Raw genomic sequence first — 22852 nt, 5'->3', positions numbered from 1 at the left:
CCTGCTCTCTTCACACACAAACCTGGCTTCTTTTTCTTTCCTGGTAGTTCTTAAACACCAGGCAGACTGGTCTTAGATTAGCTATGTGACATCATCCAGTGGGGCTTGTTCAAAGTCACATTCTTAAATCCCACTCCCAAAGACTGATTTGGTAGTTTCAGGAGAGGGCTGGACGTCCCTATTTTCACAATGCCTCCTGCATTGCAGGTGCAGGGGAGACTTGGGAGACTTCTACTCTGTGCCCTCACTCATGTTCTCACGCAAGCGTTCCTCTCCAGCCCCTGCTACCCATGAATGAGGTGCCAAAAACTGTGCAGCCACTGTCTCGAATGCTTATAACTACCCTGCCAAGGAGATATTCTTAATGCCATATTATAAGTGAGGAAACCAAGGCTCGGTTATGTTTAGTAATTTGTCGGAAATCTTCTGCCTCTTTCCTTGACAAGAGTATTTGGTTAATACCATAGCTGATGTTAACTTATCTGTTGAAGCATGTAAAAAATTACCTTGAGGGGATGGACCAAGCCTGGTCCATCTAGCATAGTCAGGGACTGATTACAAGGAGCAGAAAGAAACCCATTCGAAAGGTGTGAAGCAGGCTTATGGAGAGGATAGAGGAGAATTTCATGGAAACTAAATGTAGAAAATGTAGCTTGGCCTTAAGGAAACTGGATTAAACTCAGTCTTGGGTGTTTGAGATACTTGTAATAACAGAGGAAATAGATAATTTTCACATATTTATTCTTCCAATCTAGTATGAATGGCTTATATGCATAGGTTTCTCCAGTGAGGCTCAGGAGCTGCGTAGGAAGGCAGTAATTGCCCTTTGTCTCCCCATGGCTGTAGAAGAAACATTTCAGGTCCCTCCTTCCTGTACAGCTGCCACTAGGGTGTCTCCTCCCAACAGCACTCCTCCTTGTTTTCACCTGGCTGCTGGCCTTGGCTGGGTAGAACAAAGGAATAAAGTGTTGCAAGAGAAAATGGGCCCTCTATTCCCTACAGGCTCTTTCATTCTAAATGAGAGAATTCAAAGTCAATTCAAACGGACTTAAAAAAAAAAAGAAAAAGAAAAAGAAATTTACTGGATTATGTAAATAAAAGGTTCAGGATTAAATCTAGCTCTGGAATTGGCTGGGGGGTCACAGATAAACTGCCCCAGCTTCAACAATTTTCCTACAGCAGGCATTTAAAAAATATTTGTTTACTTGAATTAAGGCTATGAATTTTCCAGAGTCAAATTGTCTAAGTATAGAATTTGTCATACTTCCTGGTTTTGATTTATGGGGGTTTTATTTTTAAATATTTTAAATATTTTTATTTATATTCTACAGTATGTATTATTTGGTTTTATTTTTGATCAAAGAATGTAGAAGCCAGATTTTTGGTTTTTTAATTTTCAAGTAGCTGGGGGATATTTGTGCATGTGTGTTTTCATTATTTATTTGTTTGTTTTACTTCTAGATTTATTGTCACCTGGATATATTTTTTCTGTGTCTTGCAATTTTTTTGTTTTTCTTTTTGGAAATTTTTTCTTTAGCTATGTTAATATATTCAATCTGATTACAGTCAGGGCTTGGCAGGGAAGCTGTTTTGTGGCTTTAGGGTGACCTTCCATACAGCTAGTCAAGTACATTAGGTCTCTTTTATACTTGAACTCGAGATGGAAAGATTATTTCCCCATTTTCTTTTCTTTTTTTTTTTTTTTAATGCTTATTTATTTATCTTTTGAGAGAGAGCGAGCGAGAGTGAGCAGGGGGAGGAGCAGAGAGAGAGTGGGAGAAAATCCCAAGCAGGCTCAGGGCTGTCAGCACAGAGTCCCACACAGGGCTCCATCCCATGAACCGTGAGATCATGACCCGAGTAGGTTGCTTAGCCAACTGAGCCACCCAGGTGTTCTTACTTCCCCATTTTCAAACTACTGGGGGGTGGGGGACTCGTTTGTGGCCCTATATACTACAGTTCCCCTATGAGTACAGTAATAATAGTGCATACCTTACAGGGTTGTTATCAGGATTAAATGAGCTAATATGTGTAAAATGCTTAGCACTGTGCCTGGTCTATAGTAAGCCATCAATAATAGCTCCAGATGATATTATGTTCTTTTTTTCTGAACCCGCAGTTTTGCTTTCCAGTACAAGTCCACTTTGATAGATATAGGGTGGTTTCTAATTACCCCCAACTTCTTTCTAACCAAGAAAATCACAACAGATGAAGAAGAAAAGGCAAAGAAAAACTTCCCTACTGGGCATAAATGGGATGTAATGACTTTATGCAGCACCCCCTAACAATCACAATAGCAACAACAACAAAAGCCAAGTTAATTTTGTTTTAAACATGTTCTACCAGGTTCTGTGAAGAGAATTCACAGAGCTGCTGAGCAATGTGCTTACAGCTGAATCCTAATAACAAGAGGTCCTAATTTTCTACTTGTTGAGGACTTGTTCCTCTCCGCCGTGCAACTGTGTAAACCTTCCGGGCAGGGATTAGGTCTTTCATTTCTGGTCCTCACCGCTGTGCACAGGTGCCTGACAGAGGGCGTGAAACACAGTTTGAGTTTTGTGGGGGTTGAGAGGTCCCGTATTCGAGTTCTCCAGACCTGAACCAAATTCCAGTTCAGCTACTCAGAAATTAAGTAATCTGCCTTAAGAGTTATGCTTGGGCCTCTATTCACTTGCTTGTTATTATTGGCCAATTATCGTGATCCTTGTTTGCATACATATTTGGATAATAATTTCAGATGGTTGTGGAAAAGTGCTTTGTATAAGGTCTTATACATACTTTATACCTCACTAAATCCACTGAAGAGCCCCCTCAAGGTAGGTGAGTTTTACTGATGATTACATGTGAGATAATGGAAAAGTAATCACCAGCCAAATTATTATTCCTTCTATGGATGAGGTAAGATTTAATAATGAGGTAAGATTTTAAAAATCTGCCAATAATAACTACCAAGTGGTGTTTGGTGATTCTTTTAACGACATTCATTTAAAAATTTATGAATTATTATTTGTTCTCATTGCAAGTCTGTCCAAAATGACTAATGGTGTAGCATTGTATTCCTTCTCATGGTCCTCAAACTACATATCCTAGTAAATATAATTTGTAAACACCTGACATTTAGTGATTTGTCAAACATCCTATCCGATCCGTGACTTCACAGCCACTGGAAATGTTACTCATCTTCAAGTAAACGAAAACCAGAATACTTCATGAGGCTGCGAAAGCCACCTGCCACACCTCTTCTCTATTTTCAAGGTGGTCTTTCTGATCTCCCTTTTCTGAGGACAATGTTTGGCGAAAGATCAATTCGCAGGGTCGCAGTGACTTTGTTTATAGGCTTTCTCATTCAACGCTGTCGATTCTAAGCCAGAGGAAGCGGAAAGCCGAAGGATTTGTCATCCTCTGCACGGGTGCCTTCTCTTTTTTACCAGACTTTTTTGGTCCTGGGAGGGGTGCTGCAGCTGCGTGATACTACATCTCCACAGCCCTCTAAATTTAGGCCAGCCTCATCCCTCACTGTCATCACTCACTCCCTCTGGCGTTCGTATTTCTCCCAGTTGGATTTACTCTTGCAAAATTCTTGCGCCATTAATCCGCCGAGGGATACCCCGCCGGAGCCCGACCCACCCGCCTTCCCACACACCCAGGGAACCCTGCCGGGTTCCTGCCAGCCCACACTCACGAGGAATCATTCCATTTCCTGGCGACCAATCAGCGTTCCGTACGCTGCCGCGCCAGCCAATCCAAGCAAACACACGTTGCCCAGGCCAACTTCGGCCACTTGCTCTCGGGTGCGCCCGGGTTCGAGCTGCGGAAAAACTTGGTACTTTCCAATTGGCTGCAATGGCGGAGGTGGCCCGTAGCCCATTGGCTCTGCAGGCTCTGCCTGGCGTGGAAGCTGAAGGAGCTCCCGAGCGTCAGTGTTGCCCCAAGCCGTGAGTGCGGTGCGGCCTGCCGCGCCTAGCCGCGCACCGCGCCTCGCTTTATCTCAGGTAGCTGTGGGTGGAGGCGCGGAGTTACGGCGGAAGTGAGGCGGCCGGGAGGGAAGGCGACAGGGGCGCCCGGGGCGCCCTGTCCGGGGCGTTTTCCGGAGCTGCTCCAGGCAGCGGGGCGGCGGAGGCCGGCGTGGAGGTCGGGGGGGCGGACCCCGGCGCCCGGGCGGTGCGGACCTTACAAGTGAGGGAGGTAAGGCATCCCCGGAAGGACCCCAATGCTTGCACCTCGCCTCTCGGCACCGCTCACCTGCTTAAGGACTTCGATGCCCACTAGGCGTTTCTGCGTCGCTTAAAAGGGGAAGGGGCAGTTAAAACCTCGCGTCCAGGGCCGCAGTGAAGATTCACTGAGGTCGCGTTCTGTGAGTGGGCACAGTGCTTCCTGGTTCGTAGTAGATGCACAGACAACGTAGGGTCCCATCTTCCCACACCAAGCTCTGACTGAGTGATACTGATAAGAGGCAGCGTTTTCCGGTGCTTAACAATCTTCCAACCCCGATGCTAAATGTATTAATTCATCTACATCCCCAGTAATTTAGTGTTATTATCCCTAATGTACAGTTAAGAAAGATTACCTGAGCTATTTTGGGATCAGGAGCCAGGACAAAATGACAAATTCAGTAGGATGTCAGATTTTTTTAATGTAAAGTCTCTTCTAGCTTGTGATCAACTTCCGGTATTTTACAGAATAGACCTTTAGACTGTGAAGGCAGAAGCCCAGGGTTGGAATTCTGGCTCTATCGCTTATTAGCTGTGTGATTATGGACAAAGTGACTTAATTTCTTTGTTACTACTTTGTAAAATCAGTATAATAGGATCAGCTTTGAAGGTTGTTTATGAGGATTAAATGAAATAATACAATTTAAAGTGGCCAGGAAGACTGGTCACATAGTAAGTGATCAATAAATGTTAGCTATTATTATTTTAAGTAAAGGATTAGAGCATTAGGAGTTCAAAGATGACCTTGGACTCAAACTTAAAGCTGAAATATCATTAGAATTTTTTAAGTTTACTTATTTATTTTGAGAGAGAGGGAAACAGAGAATCCCAAGCAGACTCTGCGCTGTCAGTGCAGAACCCCCATGGGGGATCGAACTCACAATCTGTGAGATGATCTGAGCCCAAACCAAGAGTTGGTTGCTTCACCTACTGAGCCACCCAGGTGTCCCGAGGTATCATTAGAATTTAATATTGCCTTAACTGTTGTAAAAAGTCTCAACATGGTTGTAAAGCTAATACTAAAGCTAAAGTGAGCACTGAAACAGAGGGACATTGGTGACATTGTAGAAGTAGGCTTTTCTGTTGGATTCTTGCTATAGCCAGTCTCAAAAATGAGAACCTACTGTTTTTGAGTTTGAAAAGCTAAATTACAAATTCAAAATTGATTGGAAATCAAGGATATGCTGAAATGTTTATGTTAGGTGGAAAAATAATTTAATTTACAAGGCCTTGGTTTGCACAGTATCTTGGGGGAAAATCTATGGCATGCTAAATTGAAGCTATTCAACTAAATGAAACCCTTATCAATTGGGAAATTGAAGTTTAAACAATTCTGTTAATAGTTTCTTTCAATAGTGAATTCTGACTTCATATTACATAAGTACAGGTTTTTACGACATTTCACTTTATATTAGAGGTTAAAGTGTTTATTATGTTTCATATTTAAAATAGAACCTATGGCCGTCTCCTTGTGATGTAAATTTAATGAAAATTGGAGTTGTATTGGTCACAGACTATGATGCTGAGAGATGGCCACAAGACAACTTTTAACTTGGGCAGGCTGCCCGCTTTATGATGGCAGCCACTGTCTACACTAGTGATTATTGCAAAGACATGGGCATAGGAAACATGAACAAAAAGTTTAGTCTAAAGTAAGGAAAAAAATGAAGGTGGACATTACTGAGCACTGAGGAATAGAACTGTCAAAAGTAGATAACCTTTTCTAAGGAGCTGCTAGATTCTGATATGATTAAGTGGTACCTGTTCTCTGAAATGTTAAGTGATGGAATTGGAGAGTTTCCTGATGTAGGTCAAGAAAGGGAATAAAAGAATTAGTAAGAGGGAGTTCAGAATAGTATTTAGAACATTTTTCTCACATTCTTCACAGGTGGAGATTTTAGTAGAGCATATTGTATACTTTCCTTTCAATTAATGTGAGTACCCTGCTTTATTAGGAGAGCATCGAGACCTTGATAATAACTCCATACTGCCCAACCCCCAATTCGGGAATATGTTTTGAGAGATATGTTATGCCTGCCCACACACAGATAGTTCAGACAGTAGCCATATTCTCTTTTGGACTTAATCTTGATGAAAAAAGTCCATGCAAGAATGAACTGCCTGGTTAAATACTTCATTGGGCTAAAAAAGAGCTTTCTGAGTTTACACTTATTGTTTTCCTTTCCTACCTCCTACTCCAGTACCCTTAAAAGAGGCTCATTACTAGTTTTTAATGTTTTAGCTTTTGTTGTTGTTGCAATTAAACATTTATTTAAAAGGTGGAATAAGTCAAATTTGAGAGCAAAGACTGGATTATATCCATTTCTTTAGTTCTAGGACCTGGTATATGCTAGATATTTGGCAAATAGTAGACTTACTTGAGAAATTGCTGTATTTAATTATGGCAAAGAATGTTTTAGTCATTCAGAAGCTCAAGGATGATTGGTGTAAATGGGCCCATCTTAGATATCTTGAGGTATTTCATAAGTGAGGCTAGTAGCTCACCATCTACCTCTTTTTCCCACTTTTATTTACTGGGTTCCTACTGCATGTTAGCTAGACCTAAGGAGGGTAACATTGAGCAAGTCACACTTCTTGCCCCAAAAGATTTACAGTTAAATTGGAAAAGATGACAAGTGAATAATTACAGAGTTGCTGTGACAAACGTTGGTGGGGTAGGGGGAAGCTAACCTAGTTGTTATAGGAGTCCAGGAAAGAAGAGTAGAAATTAGGCAATAAAGCTCAGCCAGATCATAAAAGGGCCCATAAGCCATATTAAGGAGTTTGGACTTTATAGTGATCAGTAAGAGCGATCAGAAAGATTACTAAGGTAAGCACCTCAAAGATTCAGATTCTCATCTTTATAGGTAGTTTTTCTGGCTCACATTTGTGTAATGGATTTGCACAAAGATGATGTTGTCAATGATAATAGCATCTTTACATTTCATCTTTGATTTCTATCAAGGAGTTTGAAAAAATATCTTATCTGCCAACCACAGGAACCTGGCAGGCAGCCTTCGGGTTTACAGAATATTGTTTGATCACAATGATCCTAGTAATAGATTAGTTTTTCAAGTCTTCTCTAAGAATTTGTGCTTGTTTGTAACATACTCTTGATTAAGGTCGTTGTACTGGCTACCAAGTCAGCAGTCTCTTGAGGGGAAATCGGATATATTCCTGACTGGCATACTTTTTGAATGAGATCATCCACTTTTTAGTCTTTGGGTGAGATCTATATTTTGCATCACTTACATAGATCCTAAATTCTACATTATTGAATTTTATATATATACTTTACTATGTTTCTGAAAGGATATACCACCCCAAAATATACCACTTTGGAATAGGGATTATTTTGAGCTGAAGGCAGTCAGCAGCAAATGCAGAAAGAGCTGTTTTCCCTCCCATTACTGCCTAAAAGTAGGACATAAACTTCCCTTTGTGAAGGTCTTCCTTCTCTTCTCTCCTATACCGGAAGGAGGACAACTCATCACTGGGCACAGAGTTGACACCGTGATTGTCTGAACAAACAAACTTTACTACAATAACTCTTATCTTCTATTAGTTTTCTCTCATATATTTCCTCATAATTTACCACCACTAGAAGCCCAGCCCCCTCTTCCTTTGTTTTATCACTTTTCCACAATTTATCACCCTTTGTTTTTTATTTTTTTTATTTTTATTTTTTTTTTTAAAGGCTTTTTTTTTAAAAATTTTTTTTTTCAACGTTTATTTATTTTTGGGACAGAGAGAGACAGAGCATGAACGGGGGAGGGGCAGAGAGAGAGGGAGACACAGAATCAGAAACAGGCTCCAGGCTCTGAGCCATCAGCCCAGAGCCCGACGCGGGGCTCGAACTCACGGACCGCGAGATCGTGACCTGGCTGAAGTCGGACGCTTAACCGACTGCGCCACCCAGGCGCCCCTATCACCCTTTGTTAAAATGGTGTATAAGCCCTAGGTCTAACTGCTTTTTTGGATCTCCATTTCTTTATTGTGAAGGCTTCTATGCACATAAAAATTAAAATATCAATAGTGAATAAAATATATATGCCTTTTCTCCTGTTAATATACCTTTGTCAATTTAATTTGCAGGTCTCAGAGACAGAACCTAAGAGAGTAGAGAAAAAGGTTTTTTTCCTCCCCTACAGTTCTATATCATCTTATTGTTTATCATTTTGAATGTCTTGTGTGCCCTGCTCTATGCTATTTAAATATTGACTACAATATTGATTTATTTCTGTCACCTTTAGTTTTCTGACCGGTGGTTCTCACCCCTGGCTGGATAACAGAATAATTAGCAAGGCTTTTTAACGAACTTAGATTATGGGGGCCTGCTCCAGATCAAGGCCACTGAATCGCACTATCTGCGCTGGGCCCTGAAATGCAACATCTAAAAACAGTGTCAAAGAAAACCAGAGGCAGACAGAAGTTAAAGTGGTAAAGGCAAATCTTATTCAAGAACTATTGCAATAATGGAGAATAAACCTTAGAACTACAGTCCATTCTGAATACAACAGAGACAAGTGGGGATTTGTTGTCAAGGAGCAGGGTGGGTTGGGTGTCCAGTGGATGGAAAATTGCTAAGAGGAAACATTAGGGGGCAGGGGAATTCTGGCTAAATTGACATAGGATTCGTGCTGAACACAGGGCAGTGTGACAAGATCAAGGGTAGGTTGAGGAATTTTTGAGGGTGAGGGGTTTTCGTAAACTGGCTCAGCAGGATTCTTGATAGAACTGAACCTTGGGGGCCAAGGACAAGCCTAAAAACAAGGCTTGGTTAAAAAGAGCACTCAGAAGAGACTAGGGAGGGAATCTTTGTTAACAGCAACAACTACTACAAAATGTAACAAAGGTGATCCTGATGTATGCATTTGTCCTTGAGAATTATAGCCTCATTCCCATAGAGGTTTGAGGCTTGACATTTCATGTAGATCTTTTCTTGATCTCCTTTGTAGTAGTAACTTGATGGTTCTGTAAACTGTGCAGCTTTTGCCCAGAAGCTTTTTCTCCTTTATCCTTTTTACTGGAGTGCACCAAGGCACCAAAAGGACACAAAATTAAAATAAAACAATTCTTGTTTTGAAGCAAACACACTTCAACAAATATTAAGGACCTGTTGTGTTCCAGGCAGTGTTCTAGTTGGTGGGGAAACACTGGTAAATAAGGCAGACAAAAGGCCCCTGCTTTGTTAGTTGAAGATGCGATGGTGAAAGAGTAGAATACAGTACACCAATAAATAAACAGGTTAATTTCATAATGTGATAAGCACCACGAAGAAAATAAAAGAAGGATATAATAACGACTTGTAGAAGGCTGTATTTAAGACAGGAGGTTTAAAATAAAGTTGTCATTACAAGTTGTTATTAGTCATGCTCAGACTTGGGATTTAATAATGCATGCATAGAAATAGCAAGTGCAAAGCCCAAAGTCAGTGACAGGCTTGGCCTATTTGAGGGACAGAAAGAAAACCATTAGGACAAGAATATTGTAGGCAGTGAGGCTTTGACTTTGAGCTACTGGCTCAATTTCCATTGTAAAAATAAATTCTTAAGATGGGGAAGACTGAGTCAAATTGAGGGAAGCCTGGGGAAGCAAGAGGTACCCACAGGGATGAAGCTGTAACTAGGCTTCTGGATCTGGGACTTTGGGGTGCTGTCTCTCCCCATTTCCCCCTCTCTCCTTTGGTCTTTCCACACTTCAGCCTCAGGATAGCCAGATTTTTTGCATGCTTGCATGTTAATCAAAGACTCCTGGAGCGATTATTCTAAAAGAAACCTGCAGAACTGCATGGACTTTTCTAACCCAGCCTACACAGTCATGCAGTCACGGACCACTTCTTGATGGGAAGTATATCAAAGAATTTGCAGCAATGTGTTAAAACCAACACATTACAGAACCCCTCATTATATTAAGTTTATTATCTTTAAGGCTAGTAATCATTGCTCTTTAAAAACATTGTTGAATAGTAGCTTATCTTTGGAATTGTGAATAATATAGTACTTTTATTTTTTATACAGTTAAAATTATTGCCCTAAAATTATGAACCATTTGTTTATGCTGTACTAGTAGTTCTAAAAGTCTTCCTATGACCTCCTTCCTTACACAGATACCTTACTGAGTCCTATAACATCTCACTGAATGAAATAAAATATTGAAAATGGTATAGTTCTTCAAACTTTTGAAATTGTTCAGAGTTCTGTAGCCCTATCCTGAAAGAAGGTACGAGCAGGTTTCTGCTTGTGCTTCTTGTTCATTTGTTTGCTAGAATAAGTCCTAAATCTGTTGGATGTTAAATTAAAATTTTAATGGCTGAAGCTCTAAGGACTTTTTTAAAGAATTTATTCCTTGTGTATTTATTTTTATAGTTTGGAAACAGCAATTTTTTTTTCTTTAAGTTATCTAGAATTCAATAATGTATATCTTTTTGTTATATTCTATTAGGAAGGGAAATAGGATTGTGTTTTATTTTTATAGGAATAATTTTAATAACTCAAAATATGTGATTCTCATCCTTGATTAGGTGTTATTCATCTTGGAAGCTTTTAGGAAAACTATGCCCAGGTCCTACTCTCAGAGATTCTGAATAGTTGATTTGGGGTGGGATTCAGGTGTAAGTATCTTTGACAGCTCCCCAGGTGATTCTGTTATGAAGCCAGATTTGAGACTCCTCGGTCTACTGCGTCAAACTGTGATATTTGCTGATGCTAATCCTTGTCTCTGTAACAGGAAAAAGGAAAAAAGAAAAAAAAATGGAAGGCCTGCCTGATGCTGCTGTTTTTGCAACTAGACTTAAAAACACTCTCATCCAGTATCATAGCATTGAAGACGATAAGTGGCGAGTTGCCAAGAAAATGGTAAATTATTTAAATTACTTCTATTTGGGGTTTATCCTTTATCTAATGAGTTGGTTGATGACTTTCAAAATGGTAAGGGAAAATAGGACCATTCTTTGGAAAGATGTGCAGGATAGATAATTATGCTAATAAAATCAGTGTTTTTACATCTCACCAAGGCAAAAACATAATAATCCTGTACTGCTTTCATTACTGCTTTAGCTAGCGGACATGAGAATAGACTCTGGGCAACAAGAGCCTATAGTATAGCTTCTAAAGTCAACATATAGAATGTATGGATAGTTTGGAAGAGTTTCAGATATTTCAGCAAGCCTGTGAGGGTGGCCATTTAGTTTTCTTTCTTACCAGTGGGACTTGTCCAAACTATCACATGGCTGAGTGTTGACAGAGGTAGCCCTGGATCCAGGACTCTTGCAGTGAAGCACTCTAGCTTGTCTGATGGTCAAGATTTCTTGGGAAATGATCAGAAAAAGGATGTAGGGACTAATTCAAGGTAGCACTGCCATAATAGATGTGACTTGTTTGATTTAAAAAAATATACATGAGCAAGGTCAGAATGAAATATTTAGCATTCCTTTTGTCTTAGTCTAAATGTGTCAGTGATGGTAAATAGGTAAGATTGGAGTGAGGCAAATAATAATGGCTGGCAAGATAGAGCCTTCACTGGATCTTAACAGTGTTTGGATCTCATTAAGCTACTAAAAAATCTTTTTTGGAGGTCTGTACTTTAAGGAAGATGTGAAGAACTTTAGGAAACAGAAGAAATTCAGATATGGATCATTTGATGGCATAAAAGACTTCTATGTATCTCTTTGAATATTTACTTAAGTTTTATTTTAATGCAAGGACATGTTCTGCAATTTGAAATTGTTGGTTTTATGTCCACATTTCTAGCTAGGTGATTATTTATGTCCATATACTGTTTTTATTTTTCTAGAAAGATGTAACAATTTGGAGAAAACCTTCAGAAGAATTTAATGGATACCTGTAAGTAAATTCTTCTAGTTTTATGTAGCTCTTAAGACATTGCCAAATTTCCTATATATAAATGATCACTAAATCATCATTGCCTATGAAATTTGGCTTTTAATATTTTAAACTTTCTGGGAAGCAAATAACCTTATGAATTCAGAGTCTTAAAATGTCTGTATCCCTTGTGGACTGAGGTGGTGGTAAGGGAATCATAAATAATGATATCAAATGGCCGATAAAATCTTAACTTCTTAGCATGTTGTATAAGACCTTTCTAGTCTTCTATATTTACTCAGTGCTATAGCATACTTTATTCTAAGAATTCATCTTAAAGAAATCGTAAGAAAGATAATAGTTGAGTAGTTATCTCTTCCATCACAGCATTACTTACAATATTAAAAATTACAAACAACTTGAATAATCAATAGAGAATGGTTAAATTTTGAAACGTGGTATCTTACAGTCTTTAAAAACTACATTTTAAAATATTATTTAAAAACACAAGAAAATGCTCACAATGTAATGTAAAGTGAATAAAGCAGAATACTAAATTGTAGGTAGCACAATTGTGAGTTGACTTTATATATATATTTTTAAATTTTTTTTAATGTTTATTTTTGAGAGAGAGAGAGACAGAGTGCAAGGTGGGGAGGAGAAGAGAGAGAGGGAGACACAGAACCCAAAGCTCTAGGCTTTGAGCTGTCAGCACCAGAGCCCGACACAGGGCTCAAACCCACAAACTGCAAGATCATGACCTGAGCTGAAGTTGGCCACTTAGCCGACTGAGCCACCCAGGTGCCCCTATATACTTTTATATATTAAAATGTTTTTACTTGGAGCTCCTGGTGGCTCATTCAGATGTGCATCTGACCCTTGATTTCAGCTCAGGTCATGATCCCAAGGTTGTGGGATCGAGCCCCGTGTCGGGCTCTGTGCTGACAGGGCAAAGCCTGCTTGGGATGCTGGCCTTCCCTCTGCCCTTCCCCTGCTTGCTGGAGCACACATGTGTGCACGTTCTCTGTCTCTAAAATAAAAAAATAAAAAATAAATGTTTTCACTTAACACCAAACATATACCTCTAGATGGCAGTTTTATACGTGATTTTTGTTTCCATTTTTTTTTGGTATTTACATATAGTTGAACACGAATTACGCTTTTAACCAGAAAAAAAATAATTGTTTTTTAAAGCTAGTGGAGACAATTGCCTTGTGTAATTGCAGTGGAATGTTCACATCCTTGGGACTCAGCCCTTTTAAAAATGAAACTGTTCTGAAGTATAATACCAAAGATAGCATTTCCAGAAAGATGAGTTATACAATATTTATGTCAAGGACCAGGAAACTGGAGTTGCGGATTAAGCATTGTAAGCAAGTGTGAATTAATCATTTAGATCACCAATTCCCAGTAGGGGTTGAAAAGCATAAAAAGTGCCAAGAGAGCATTACACTTGGTGATTTGAGAGAACTTCATAGAAGAGTCAGCATATGAGCTGACCTTTAAAGGAGGAATGGCTATTTCCTAGGGAATGAAGAACTGATTTGTATTCCAGGCAGAGGGGATTGCATCTCCTCCAGAAACACACATGGGAAACACTCTAAGGAGTTTGTTTAGGGAAGTAGAAGTTGTGTTCGTATAGCTGGAGCATAAAGTAAGGGTGAGGAGAGCATATGTCTGAAGGATTTTTGAATTCTAGAATAAGAAATTCAGTATTGCACTTACCCTTGTTTACCCCTGACCCCGACCTCCCAGGTCCTCAAAGATTTTGAACTTCCTCTGATAGCACTGCGAAAAATGGAACAGGGAAATGAGTGTGGAGAGTTTAGAGAAGAGGTTTTGCCCTGGGAATCCATGGCTAGCTTTTTGAAGTTTCCTTAAGATCATATATATAATTTGGTGTCAATGTTATATTCCTGGGAAGAGATCTTTGGCTTTTTTTTTTTTTTTTTTAAGAAACTTAAAGAGACATGTGATCCAAAGAGCTAGAAATGGTTGCAGTGTCAAGTTGGACGCAGAGTGGCCTAACTAAGTGGGAGTTGATAAGGGCAGGTGAACGTGACAGAGATCTAAAGATGGTGGTGGAGGTAATGATAGCTAACATTTATTGAGAGCCAAATATTGTCCTGAGCACTTTACATTTAGGAAGTCATCTTGATAAAACATGGTGACTTTAGTTGTGACTACTGAAACAGGGTTGAGAGAGTCCAAGTTGAATCCCACATATCTAATTTGGGTGACTGGATTAACTTGTATTGCCCCCACTCCCACCATCCACCCAAAGTTAGAGAACACAGGAGGGAAGAGCAGATTTAGGATAGGGGAGACAATGTAAGTATGAGCTGGAAGCATTTACAAGACAATAAAACAGCTTCAGATGCTTTAAAAAAACTTTTAGAGGGGCGCCTGGGTGGCTCAGTAGGTTAAGCGTTCTCCTCTTGTTTTCAGCTCGGGTCATGATTTTGTGGTTCCTGAGATCGAACCCCATGCCAGGCTCTGCACTGACAGTGTGGAGCCTGCTTGGGATTCTCTCTCTCCCCCTCTCTCTGCCCCTCCCCCACGCACATGCATGCTCTCTTCTCTCTCTCCCTGAAAATAAATAAATACACTTAGAAAAAAGACTTTTAGAAAGACCCCCCTCTGAAAGGTTACTGATAGAGTTAAAGCCAGTCTATCTCTCATTTCTTCTCTTTTCTTTCCTCCCCAGTTAACTAGTATCTTAAAGTGTATGTTATTCCTGTTTTATTCTTTGACCACATATGTGTGTGTGTTTCCTTCAGTAATTTCCTTTAATTTTTTCCATTTAACATTGTGTTTTCAAGATTTAGCCATGTTGTTACATGTAGACCTATTCTTCCATGTTCATAAGAAAATGCTGCGATGTGTTTACCTGTATTTGCAAATTTGCCTACTGACAAATTTTTAGGTTGTTGTCAGTTATCCCTTATAAGGTACAGTGCTATAGTAAACTTCTTAGGTATTTGTCTCCTACACACGTGTGATTTTCTTTGGGGTGCACCTGGGTTGGCTACACTAGACGTTAACCAAATTGCTCTCTAAAGTGATGGTAGCAGTCTGAGAGTTCTCATTCCCTTCCATTCAGTACTGGTTATGTTTTTAATCTCTGCCAATCTCAGGGGTATGAGATGGTATCTTGTTGCTATTTGCTTGATTATGAGTGAAGTTGAGCATCTTTTCTAAATTTATCGACATTTCAGGGCAATCTTAACGTATCCTTTGCCCATCTTTTCTTTAGATTATATTTGTCTCATTAGTTTATAGGAATTAATTATGTATTCTCTGTAATAATTATGTCTGTTCATATGTGTTGCACATGCCTTCTTCCAGTCTGTGCTGGTTTTAAAAGAAACTTACTAATTTTGTCATTTGTGATATGCAAGTTTTTAATTTCAACTGTCTCATATTATTTGTGTTTTTGTGTGATTTATGTATTCAAGAAATCCCCCTGTATCTTGAGTTCACAAAGTTCAAAGTTTTAAATTTTATGTGGTGGTTTTTAGTCTATCTGGAATTAATTGTTTTGAATGCTGTCAAGTAGCGATTCAGTTTTTAATTTCTCTATTAGGATAAGTGTTGAACCAAAGCACCATTTATGGAATAGTACATCCTTTCCCCATTGATATGTAATGCCACCTTTGAAACATGCCAAGTTCTGATAAAATTCACGAGCCATCCTCGGTGTTCTCTTCCTGGGTGACCTATTTTTCTTTTCTTGTCATAAAAAAGTTTTTGAAAGGGCAAAAATATATGTATACTAATAACATGTTAGAGCATAACTGAAAAAAGAACAGCATACAAAATAAATGAAGCATTAGCGTTCTGCCAACCGTTTTCAGCTATCCCGTAATGTGAAGGTACTTTACTATGTTTATGACAACATAATTTGCCATGCATATCTTATCAGATTTGAGGGCAAACAATACAGTCTGATAAAATAATTGACATCACTACATTTATCAGAAAAACAGTTGGGATTTACTCCCTTTAAAAAATCTTTGTTAACTTGTACTCTTTTTGAAGTTAGCTCTGAACGATGCAGGCATGCTGAGATTTTTCATTCTAATAGCATTTGACTTTAATATTCTTTCTCCAGTTTCAAAGCCCAAGGTGTTATAGATGACATCGTCAATAGTGTAATAGACCATATACGCCCCGGTCCCTGTCGCTTGGATTGGGACAGCTTAATGACTTCAATGGATATTTTGGAACACTTTGAAGAGGTATTTATTTAGAAACATTACTTCAGATTGTGTGTGTGTTTGTGAGAGAGAGGCAGAGAGACAGAGCGAGCATGTATACATACACGTATTCATTGCTTTGAGAGTAGGTAGTCACGGCAAAGATCTCATAGGGGAATCCTTGATGCCTTTTAAAAAGCTTGAGTTTCCTCATATTAACTAATGAGTATTCGTCAGAACTGAATTTGTTTTCCACAATAGCTCTACCCTTGCTGCTTAAGAAAATTGTCAGCGTCTTTAATGAGGCTTTGAAATCTAAAATTCTGAAAACACCACCATCGTATTCAGGTTTCTAGGTAATTATATGTTTTTCCATTAATATTAAGCCAAAATTAAAGACCAAAGATTAAAAATGCCACCTTAGGCATTAGAGAATTATGAACCCAAAGTGGGTTGTCTTCTTTTTCTATTTTTATTAATTCATTCTTGCCATGTTTGAATTTCTTTATTGAACTATTTGGTGTTTTAGTCCAAGGATTTGTGGATTTTATTTTAAACACCTGTAGTCTACACCATCTATTTCCATGTTGAATATCATATAGGATAAAAGGCCACTTTATTGAATTAGAGATTTGGATACTGGGCAGCTTAACTCTTTGTGTTTTGATCATATATCTTATTCACAAACATACAGTAGCAGTGATATTTAGAATAGAGATCTAAACTTGTAAGAATCACTGTAAGAATTGTTATCAATAATAATTATAATACATTTTAAATGAGTATCAGTTTTTTACTAAAGATTAATTAGTGATACATGAGTCAATATATATTTCCTTAGTAATACCTCTTACCTGTTCCCTTTCAGAATTGCTGTGTGATGCGTTATACTACTGCTGGCCAGCTTTGGAATATAATTTCCCCAAGAGAGTTTGTTGATTTCTCCTACACTGTGGGCTATGAAGAAGGGCTTCTATCCTGTGGTAATTATATCAAAACCTTATACTTTCTTTTCATTTGTTTTAAATATTTGAGTTTTCTAGGCTGGATGTTTCGTTCTACATGAGATGTATTTTCAGCCTTCACACTTATTTTGTAATCACTTTAAGCTTTGCAAACACCCTAGGAAGTAAAATAACAATATCAAGTAGGGTTTGGGAATCTTTCTGGTAAGTTTTTTTTTCTCAGTTACATGGTAGCTTCCACGTTATGGCTGACAAATATGAGTTAAATGACTGCCTATGAGAAAGGGATATAGTAAATAGATTTCCTTTTAAGTCACTCTCAGAAAACAACTTCTTAGTTATATACATAGAAAGAATAGACTTGGTATGTGTTAGAGCGTTTTTCTTTCCTTGAGCTGTGTAATAGTTGTCTTCTAAAAATTAAAAATAGTGCTCTTAGAAGGCTCCTGCTTTCTGAAATAGATCTATAGGTAAATTGGTCTTTTTTTATGTGTAGTATATACTTGAGTTAGCAGTTGTAGGTAAGTATCTCCTTGTTCACTCTTAACCAGCCAGTACCAAAGTTGGATGTGGTAGAGCCTTTAGGGAGTAGTGGTGGTACCATAGTTTTGATTTTTTGGTACCTTGAAGCCTGGATGCTACAGCCACGATTCATAGTTTCCAAGGAGTTACCAGGATGACATAATGTTACCTATTCTGACGTGACTAGAACTTTCCCCATTACCTACTTACCAGCCCCCTGCCAGAATTCTAGTTGGTAATTATCTTTTTCATTCTTCCATGGTTACTCTTAGGGCTTAGTTTTTCATCTACATGGATAAGAAGAAAAATAGTTAAACAAGATATCTGATGATAATTTTTAATGAGAGTTTTAGACTAATCTCAGTCACTGCTAAGTGTTAATTTAAAATTTCCTTGTAGGGGTAAGTCTTGATTGGAGTGAAAAGAGACCAGAATTTATTCGTGGATATAACCATCCCTGTGGTTGGTTTTGTGTTCCGCTTAAAGACAATCCTCACCAGAGTCTTTTGACAGGCTATATTCAGACGGATCTGCGTGGGATGATTCCGCAGTCTGCAGTCAACACAGCCATGGCAAGCACTTTAATCAACTTCTATGGTGATTTACAAAAAGCCTTACAAAAGGCATAATATGTTTAAACTTGTAGTACAGTAGACCCCAGAGTCAACTTTTGCTCTCAGCTGCGTGGCCTGTAAAAATCATCCTTTCCTCTCCTCCATGTAGCCTGTGGAAACATTTGAGATGATTTGTTGGTTTATTTTATTCCCAAACTAAATACTTATCTAAGAGAGGGCATTTCAGTTTTCTTAAATAGTTATTTGCACAGTGTTTGGTACAGCAGGGTGTCTGAGCACGGAGAGTATGACAGAGATCCATTAAGAAGTAGGTATTATTCTTTGACCTAAACTCTTTAGAAACTGAGTAGTGACTCAGTATGAATATTTTGCCTGCTTGGAAATTAGAGAAAGCATAAGCTTCATGCTATTAGTTAAAATCATCTATTTTAGAGGTTTATGAACATTTTATAAGTTTTAACTTTTTCTGGAAGTTAAATATTAGTGTTTTACCTTGGTATGCTGTATGAGTTTGTCAATATCTTGGACTAAAGAAAAAAGCTCTTTATATTTTGTAAAGGTGATTTTCATTGTCAGTTGACTTGCACTACTTTATAAGTATTGAAAAAATCAGAAATAAAAATAAAGTAACTATAAATACAATTCAAATACAATTCTAGATAACATTATTTTGTGGATATCTTTAAAAATGTATTTGTGTCTTTCTGTGAGTTTATTCTGGAAGTCTTAAAAAGCATTTATGCATGGGTAAGACAGTACAAAACTGCCAAATGTGTGCTGGGGACACCACATTGATTGGGTTGTGTGAAAGGGTTGGGGGTATCCTCTATTCACCAACAGAAAATTATCTGTCTATAAAGTCAAATTCAATGAATGTTTTCTTCATGTTTCATTTTTTTAAAGATAAGCCCTCAAGAAATAGCTTTAATTCTGAGAAGTATCTGATATTCTTTAGGAAAATAATGAGATTTTCAGTCTTTCTCATTTGACCCATGTTCATGTTTCAAAGTGTCACTCACCTCATAAAGTATTACTGACTACATCATAAACATTGTGACAGATCTTCATCTGGAACTTTAACAAATGCATTCATAGATTTATCCACATGCCTGGATGAGTCATTTTATAACTAGCATGGATGAAAATAGGTCCCTTGAGTCTAGGGCTGCCTTAAATGAACATTCCTGAATAATTTTAACATTCCAAATGATCCTTTGGCTTTTGAACTAACCACCTGGTTTACTTTTAAAATGAGATCTTGAGGCAACTCATTCAGTGTAGCCGTGAAGATGTGTGTATTTATGTTCGTGTACGGGCACACGTTCTGAAATCTATCTTCGTGTTCAGTGTGAGTTCTTTATGTGGTACTATTACTGTTTCCATCATTTTGTTTCTCCTTCTCCTCCTCCTCTTTTTTTCTCTTCCTTCTCCTACTCCTCCTCCACCTCTCCCTCCTTCCTCCCCTTCCTCCCCTTCCTATTCTCCTTCTCCTTTTTCTCCTTTTTGATTAATATATTCCAGTGTTCTGTCTAGGATGGCAAAATACCAGCAGATGTCCAATTACAGGGTGCCCAGATTGTGTGAGGGACTTGTGATAAGATTGCCTGAACTGGGTACCCCCAAAGCAAATAAACTGTCCACTCAGCAACTCTAATGTTCTCTTTGTCCTTTTCAATTTATACCTCCAATTAGTGATTACATAATCCACTGTTGAATTGGACCCATTGCACATAAAAGGACACTCATGGAAACATTTTTATTGCAATACTGAGTCATATGATAGTTTGAGAAATAGTATTTGAATGACCTGAAATGTATATGCAGCTTCTAGATGGCACTTTAGATCTGCTACATTCTAGCTGTACTTCTTTTTTTTTAACAGCCTTATTGAAATATAATTTACATGCTATACAACTTACTGGTTGTAAGTATACAATCCAGTAATTTTTGAATACATCTATAATTGTGCAGCCATCACCACAATCCAGCTTTAGAACCTTTCCGTCAACCAAAAAGATCCCTTTGCCTGTTTGCGGACTCATATCTAACCAAAGTTTAGCATAGTTGCCAGCATATAGGGGATGAGAAAGATTACAGCAGGTTTTATTTGGTTTTGTTTTTAAGAGTAGATTCTAAGTTCAGGTACCTCGTGGTAATGTTTTAAATATGTTATCTGAAATACCATAATTATACAAAAATTTAATGATATGGGTTGGGATTACTATTAACATATAATTGAGTCTGCTCTTTCTGTACAGTGCTGTAGAAGAATGGAAAACTAATGTGAGCCGTATATATAATTTAAAATTTTCCAGTGGCCACATGAAAAAGATAAAAAGAAACAGCTGAAGTTAATTTTAATAATGCAATTTATTTACCTCAGTAGATCCCAAACATCATTTCAACAAATAATCAGTGTGAAAACTCAATAAGATAGATTACATTCTTCTTTCTTACTAATTCTTTGAAATCTTGTGTGTATTTTACTTACTTGGATTAGTCACATTAAAAAAAAATTTTTTTTTTAAATCTTTATTTATTTTTAAGAGGGGAGCGGAGAGGGGTAAAGAGAGAGGGAGATATAGAATCCAAAGCAGGCTCCAGGCTCTGAGCTGTCAGCACAGAGCCCGATGCAGGGCTCAAACTCACAGATCGTGAGATCATGGCCTGACCTGAAGTCAGACACTTAACTGACTGAGCCACCTAGGTGCTCCTTGGATTAGCCACATTTTAAGCGTGCATTATCAACATTGGGCCAGTGGCCTGTATTTAATAGCACAGTTCTCTAGTATATGTATTAATTTGTGTTTTTATAATATGAAGTAATGAATTGCATGGAATTGCTCTCTTAAATACAAAATGTTTTCTAATCTCTGGAGCCTTCAATGCTTGCTAAATGGGGACTTCTGAACATTAGAAATAAATCAGTTTGTAGTTGTTAATAATATAACAATTATAGCCAAAAAGTCTTCCTTTAAATATAATTAATTTTCGTAGGGCAGTTAATGAAACAAAAAATATAATCTGCCTTGTTAGGTGGTTGATTATTTTTCTCTAGCTTATAGCTAGTTTGTATTAGAAACACATTTACACAGGGAATACTTGGCATAGTACTGTTTTCAGTACTTGTTACCTACATTTTTAAGGACATTAGTTTCATACAAAAAAAATAATTTATCATAACTGATACTTTTGCATGAAGTATTAGTTTGCATTGATAACTAACTCTTGATTAACCCTTGGAGTTTAACACAATACTTAGCAAAAATAATTGCAGGAATTTACTGGTTGCAGTTATGTATAATATGAACTGCTAGAGTGTTAAAGAGAGATTGTAAATGTTAAAAATCTCTTCATTTTACTGTTGACTGATGTTGGATGTATTTGAAATTGTAGATTTCTACATGTAAGATTATCTCCCAGTAAAAATAATTTTCTTTTTCCCCCCTCCTCCCTCTTTCTTTATTAACTGAAGGACAAAGTATCAATACTCAGGTTGAATTAAATTAACATCTCAGACAAAATCCTCTGTAACTGAGGTTGCCTCTGGAGAAGATGGGAAAACATTGCACAGTTTAAGCCTTTAATTATTTGTTGAGCTTTTAGGTATGAGTAATTCCCTTTGATGTAAACAAAAACTTTATCTGTTTACTCAAGAGCACACTAGCACCCTTAGAATCAGTGGTTAAAATCCAGATCCTTTTACTTACATGGATACTGCAGGTATCCCAACCCAATGGATAAATTATGGAATCCAGAGAAGTTAGGGGACTTGACCAGGTTTCCGTCAGAATGTGTGTCGTATAATCACTCGTCTGCTGTGTTTTTCCCTTGCCTTTCTTACTCAACTTCTAGAAGTGGGGGGTGGTGGGATCTGAGCATAGAAGAAACATAGGAAGTTGGAATTGTAATTCATTATTTTGTTGTTTCCAAAGATTTTACATGTGTAGTCAAATAAAAGTTTGTCTCTTGCAATTCAATAAAAGCTATACTATATATAGATTTTATTTTTTAAAAAGTTTATAATTCTTTTATGAGCCAATGTGAAACTGGAACCTTTAATAAAAGCATGTTTTAATATAAACTGTGTATTTATTTTTAAATTGCTATGAAATATTTCAGAATAAAATTACTAGACATTCATAATCATTGACACTGTCTGAGTTGTATTAACCTTAAGTACTGGCAAATAGTTTCATGTATCTGAACTTAAAGTATGTAATTTAATTTTGTAAACTCTTACAAAAGAAAAATATAAACTGGAAAATAAAGATTAGTAACTCACATGCTTATCTCGCACCAAAGTCTCATATAATATTAGCCAAAATACTGCTGAATTTTGGTTTGCTATTATATAGCCAAGATGATGATGAATGTGTTATTCCCTTATTTCAGTAACATATACACAGGGTTTGTTGTGCCCACGTTTAAATAACTGTGTTAACTTGGCTAGGAATTGTCATAATTTCATTTGAAGTTGAAGAAATCCAGAAGTAGCGACGACACAGACCCTTGATCTATGTTACCACAAAGTATTATGGATACTGTGGGCAGTAT

The 22852-nt window shown here is 37.7% G+C and overlaps 1 protein-coding gene across 2 annotated transcripts; it reads left to right on the top strand.

The window, feature by feature from the left end:
* The first annotated feature begins 3780 nt into the window (after positions 1-3780).
* STARD4 (StAR related lipid transfer domain containing 4) lies at positions 3781-22441 on the top strand. Of its 2 annotated transcripts, none has more exons than XM_030326246.2 (6): positions 3781-3992; positions 10941-11068; positions 12006-12055; positions 16149-16275; positions 17102-17216; positions 18120-22441. In XM_030326246.2, exons 2-6 carry the CDS (start codon positions 10964-10966, stop codon positions 18347-18349), a joined length of 627 nt encoding a protein of 208 aa, XP_030182106.1. In that variant the 5' UTR covers positions 3781-3992; positions 10941-10963; the 3' UTR covers positions 18350-22441. The 2 variants fall into 2 exon arrangements, with proteins under 2 accessions (XP_030182106.1, XP_030182109.1); XM_030326249.1 differs by lacking the exon at positions 3781-3992 and adding an exon at positions 4010-4185 and having other exon boundaries at positions 18120-19843.
* Positions 22442-22852: the final 411 nt, after the last annotated feature.

Source organism: Lynx canadensis, chromosome A1, assembly GCF_007474595.2.
Source record: "Lynx canadensis isolate LIC74 chromosome A1, mLynCan4.pri.v2, whole genome shotgun sequence".
Classification (NCBI taxonomy): Eukaryota; Metazoa; Chordata; class Mammalia; order Carnivora; family Felidae; genus Lynx; species Lynx canadensis.
Note: the sequence above shows the minus strand (reverse complement) of the source record. Positions and strands in the feature narration are given on the sequence as shown.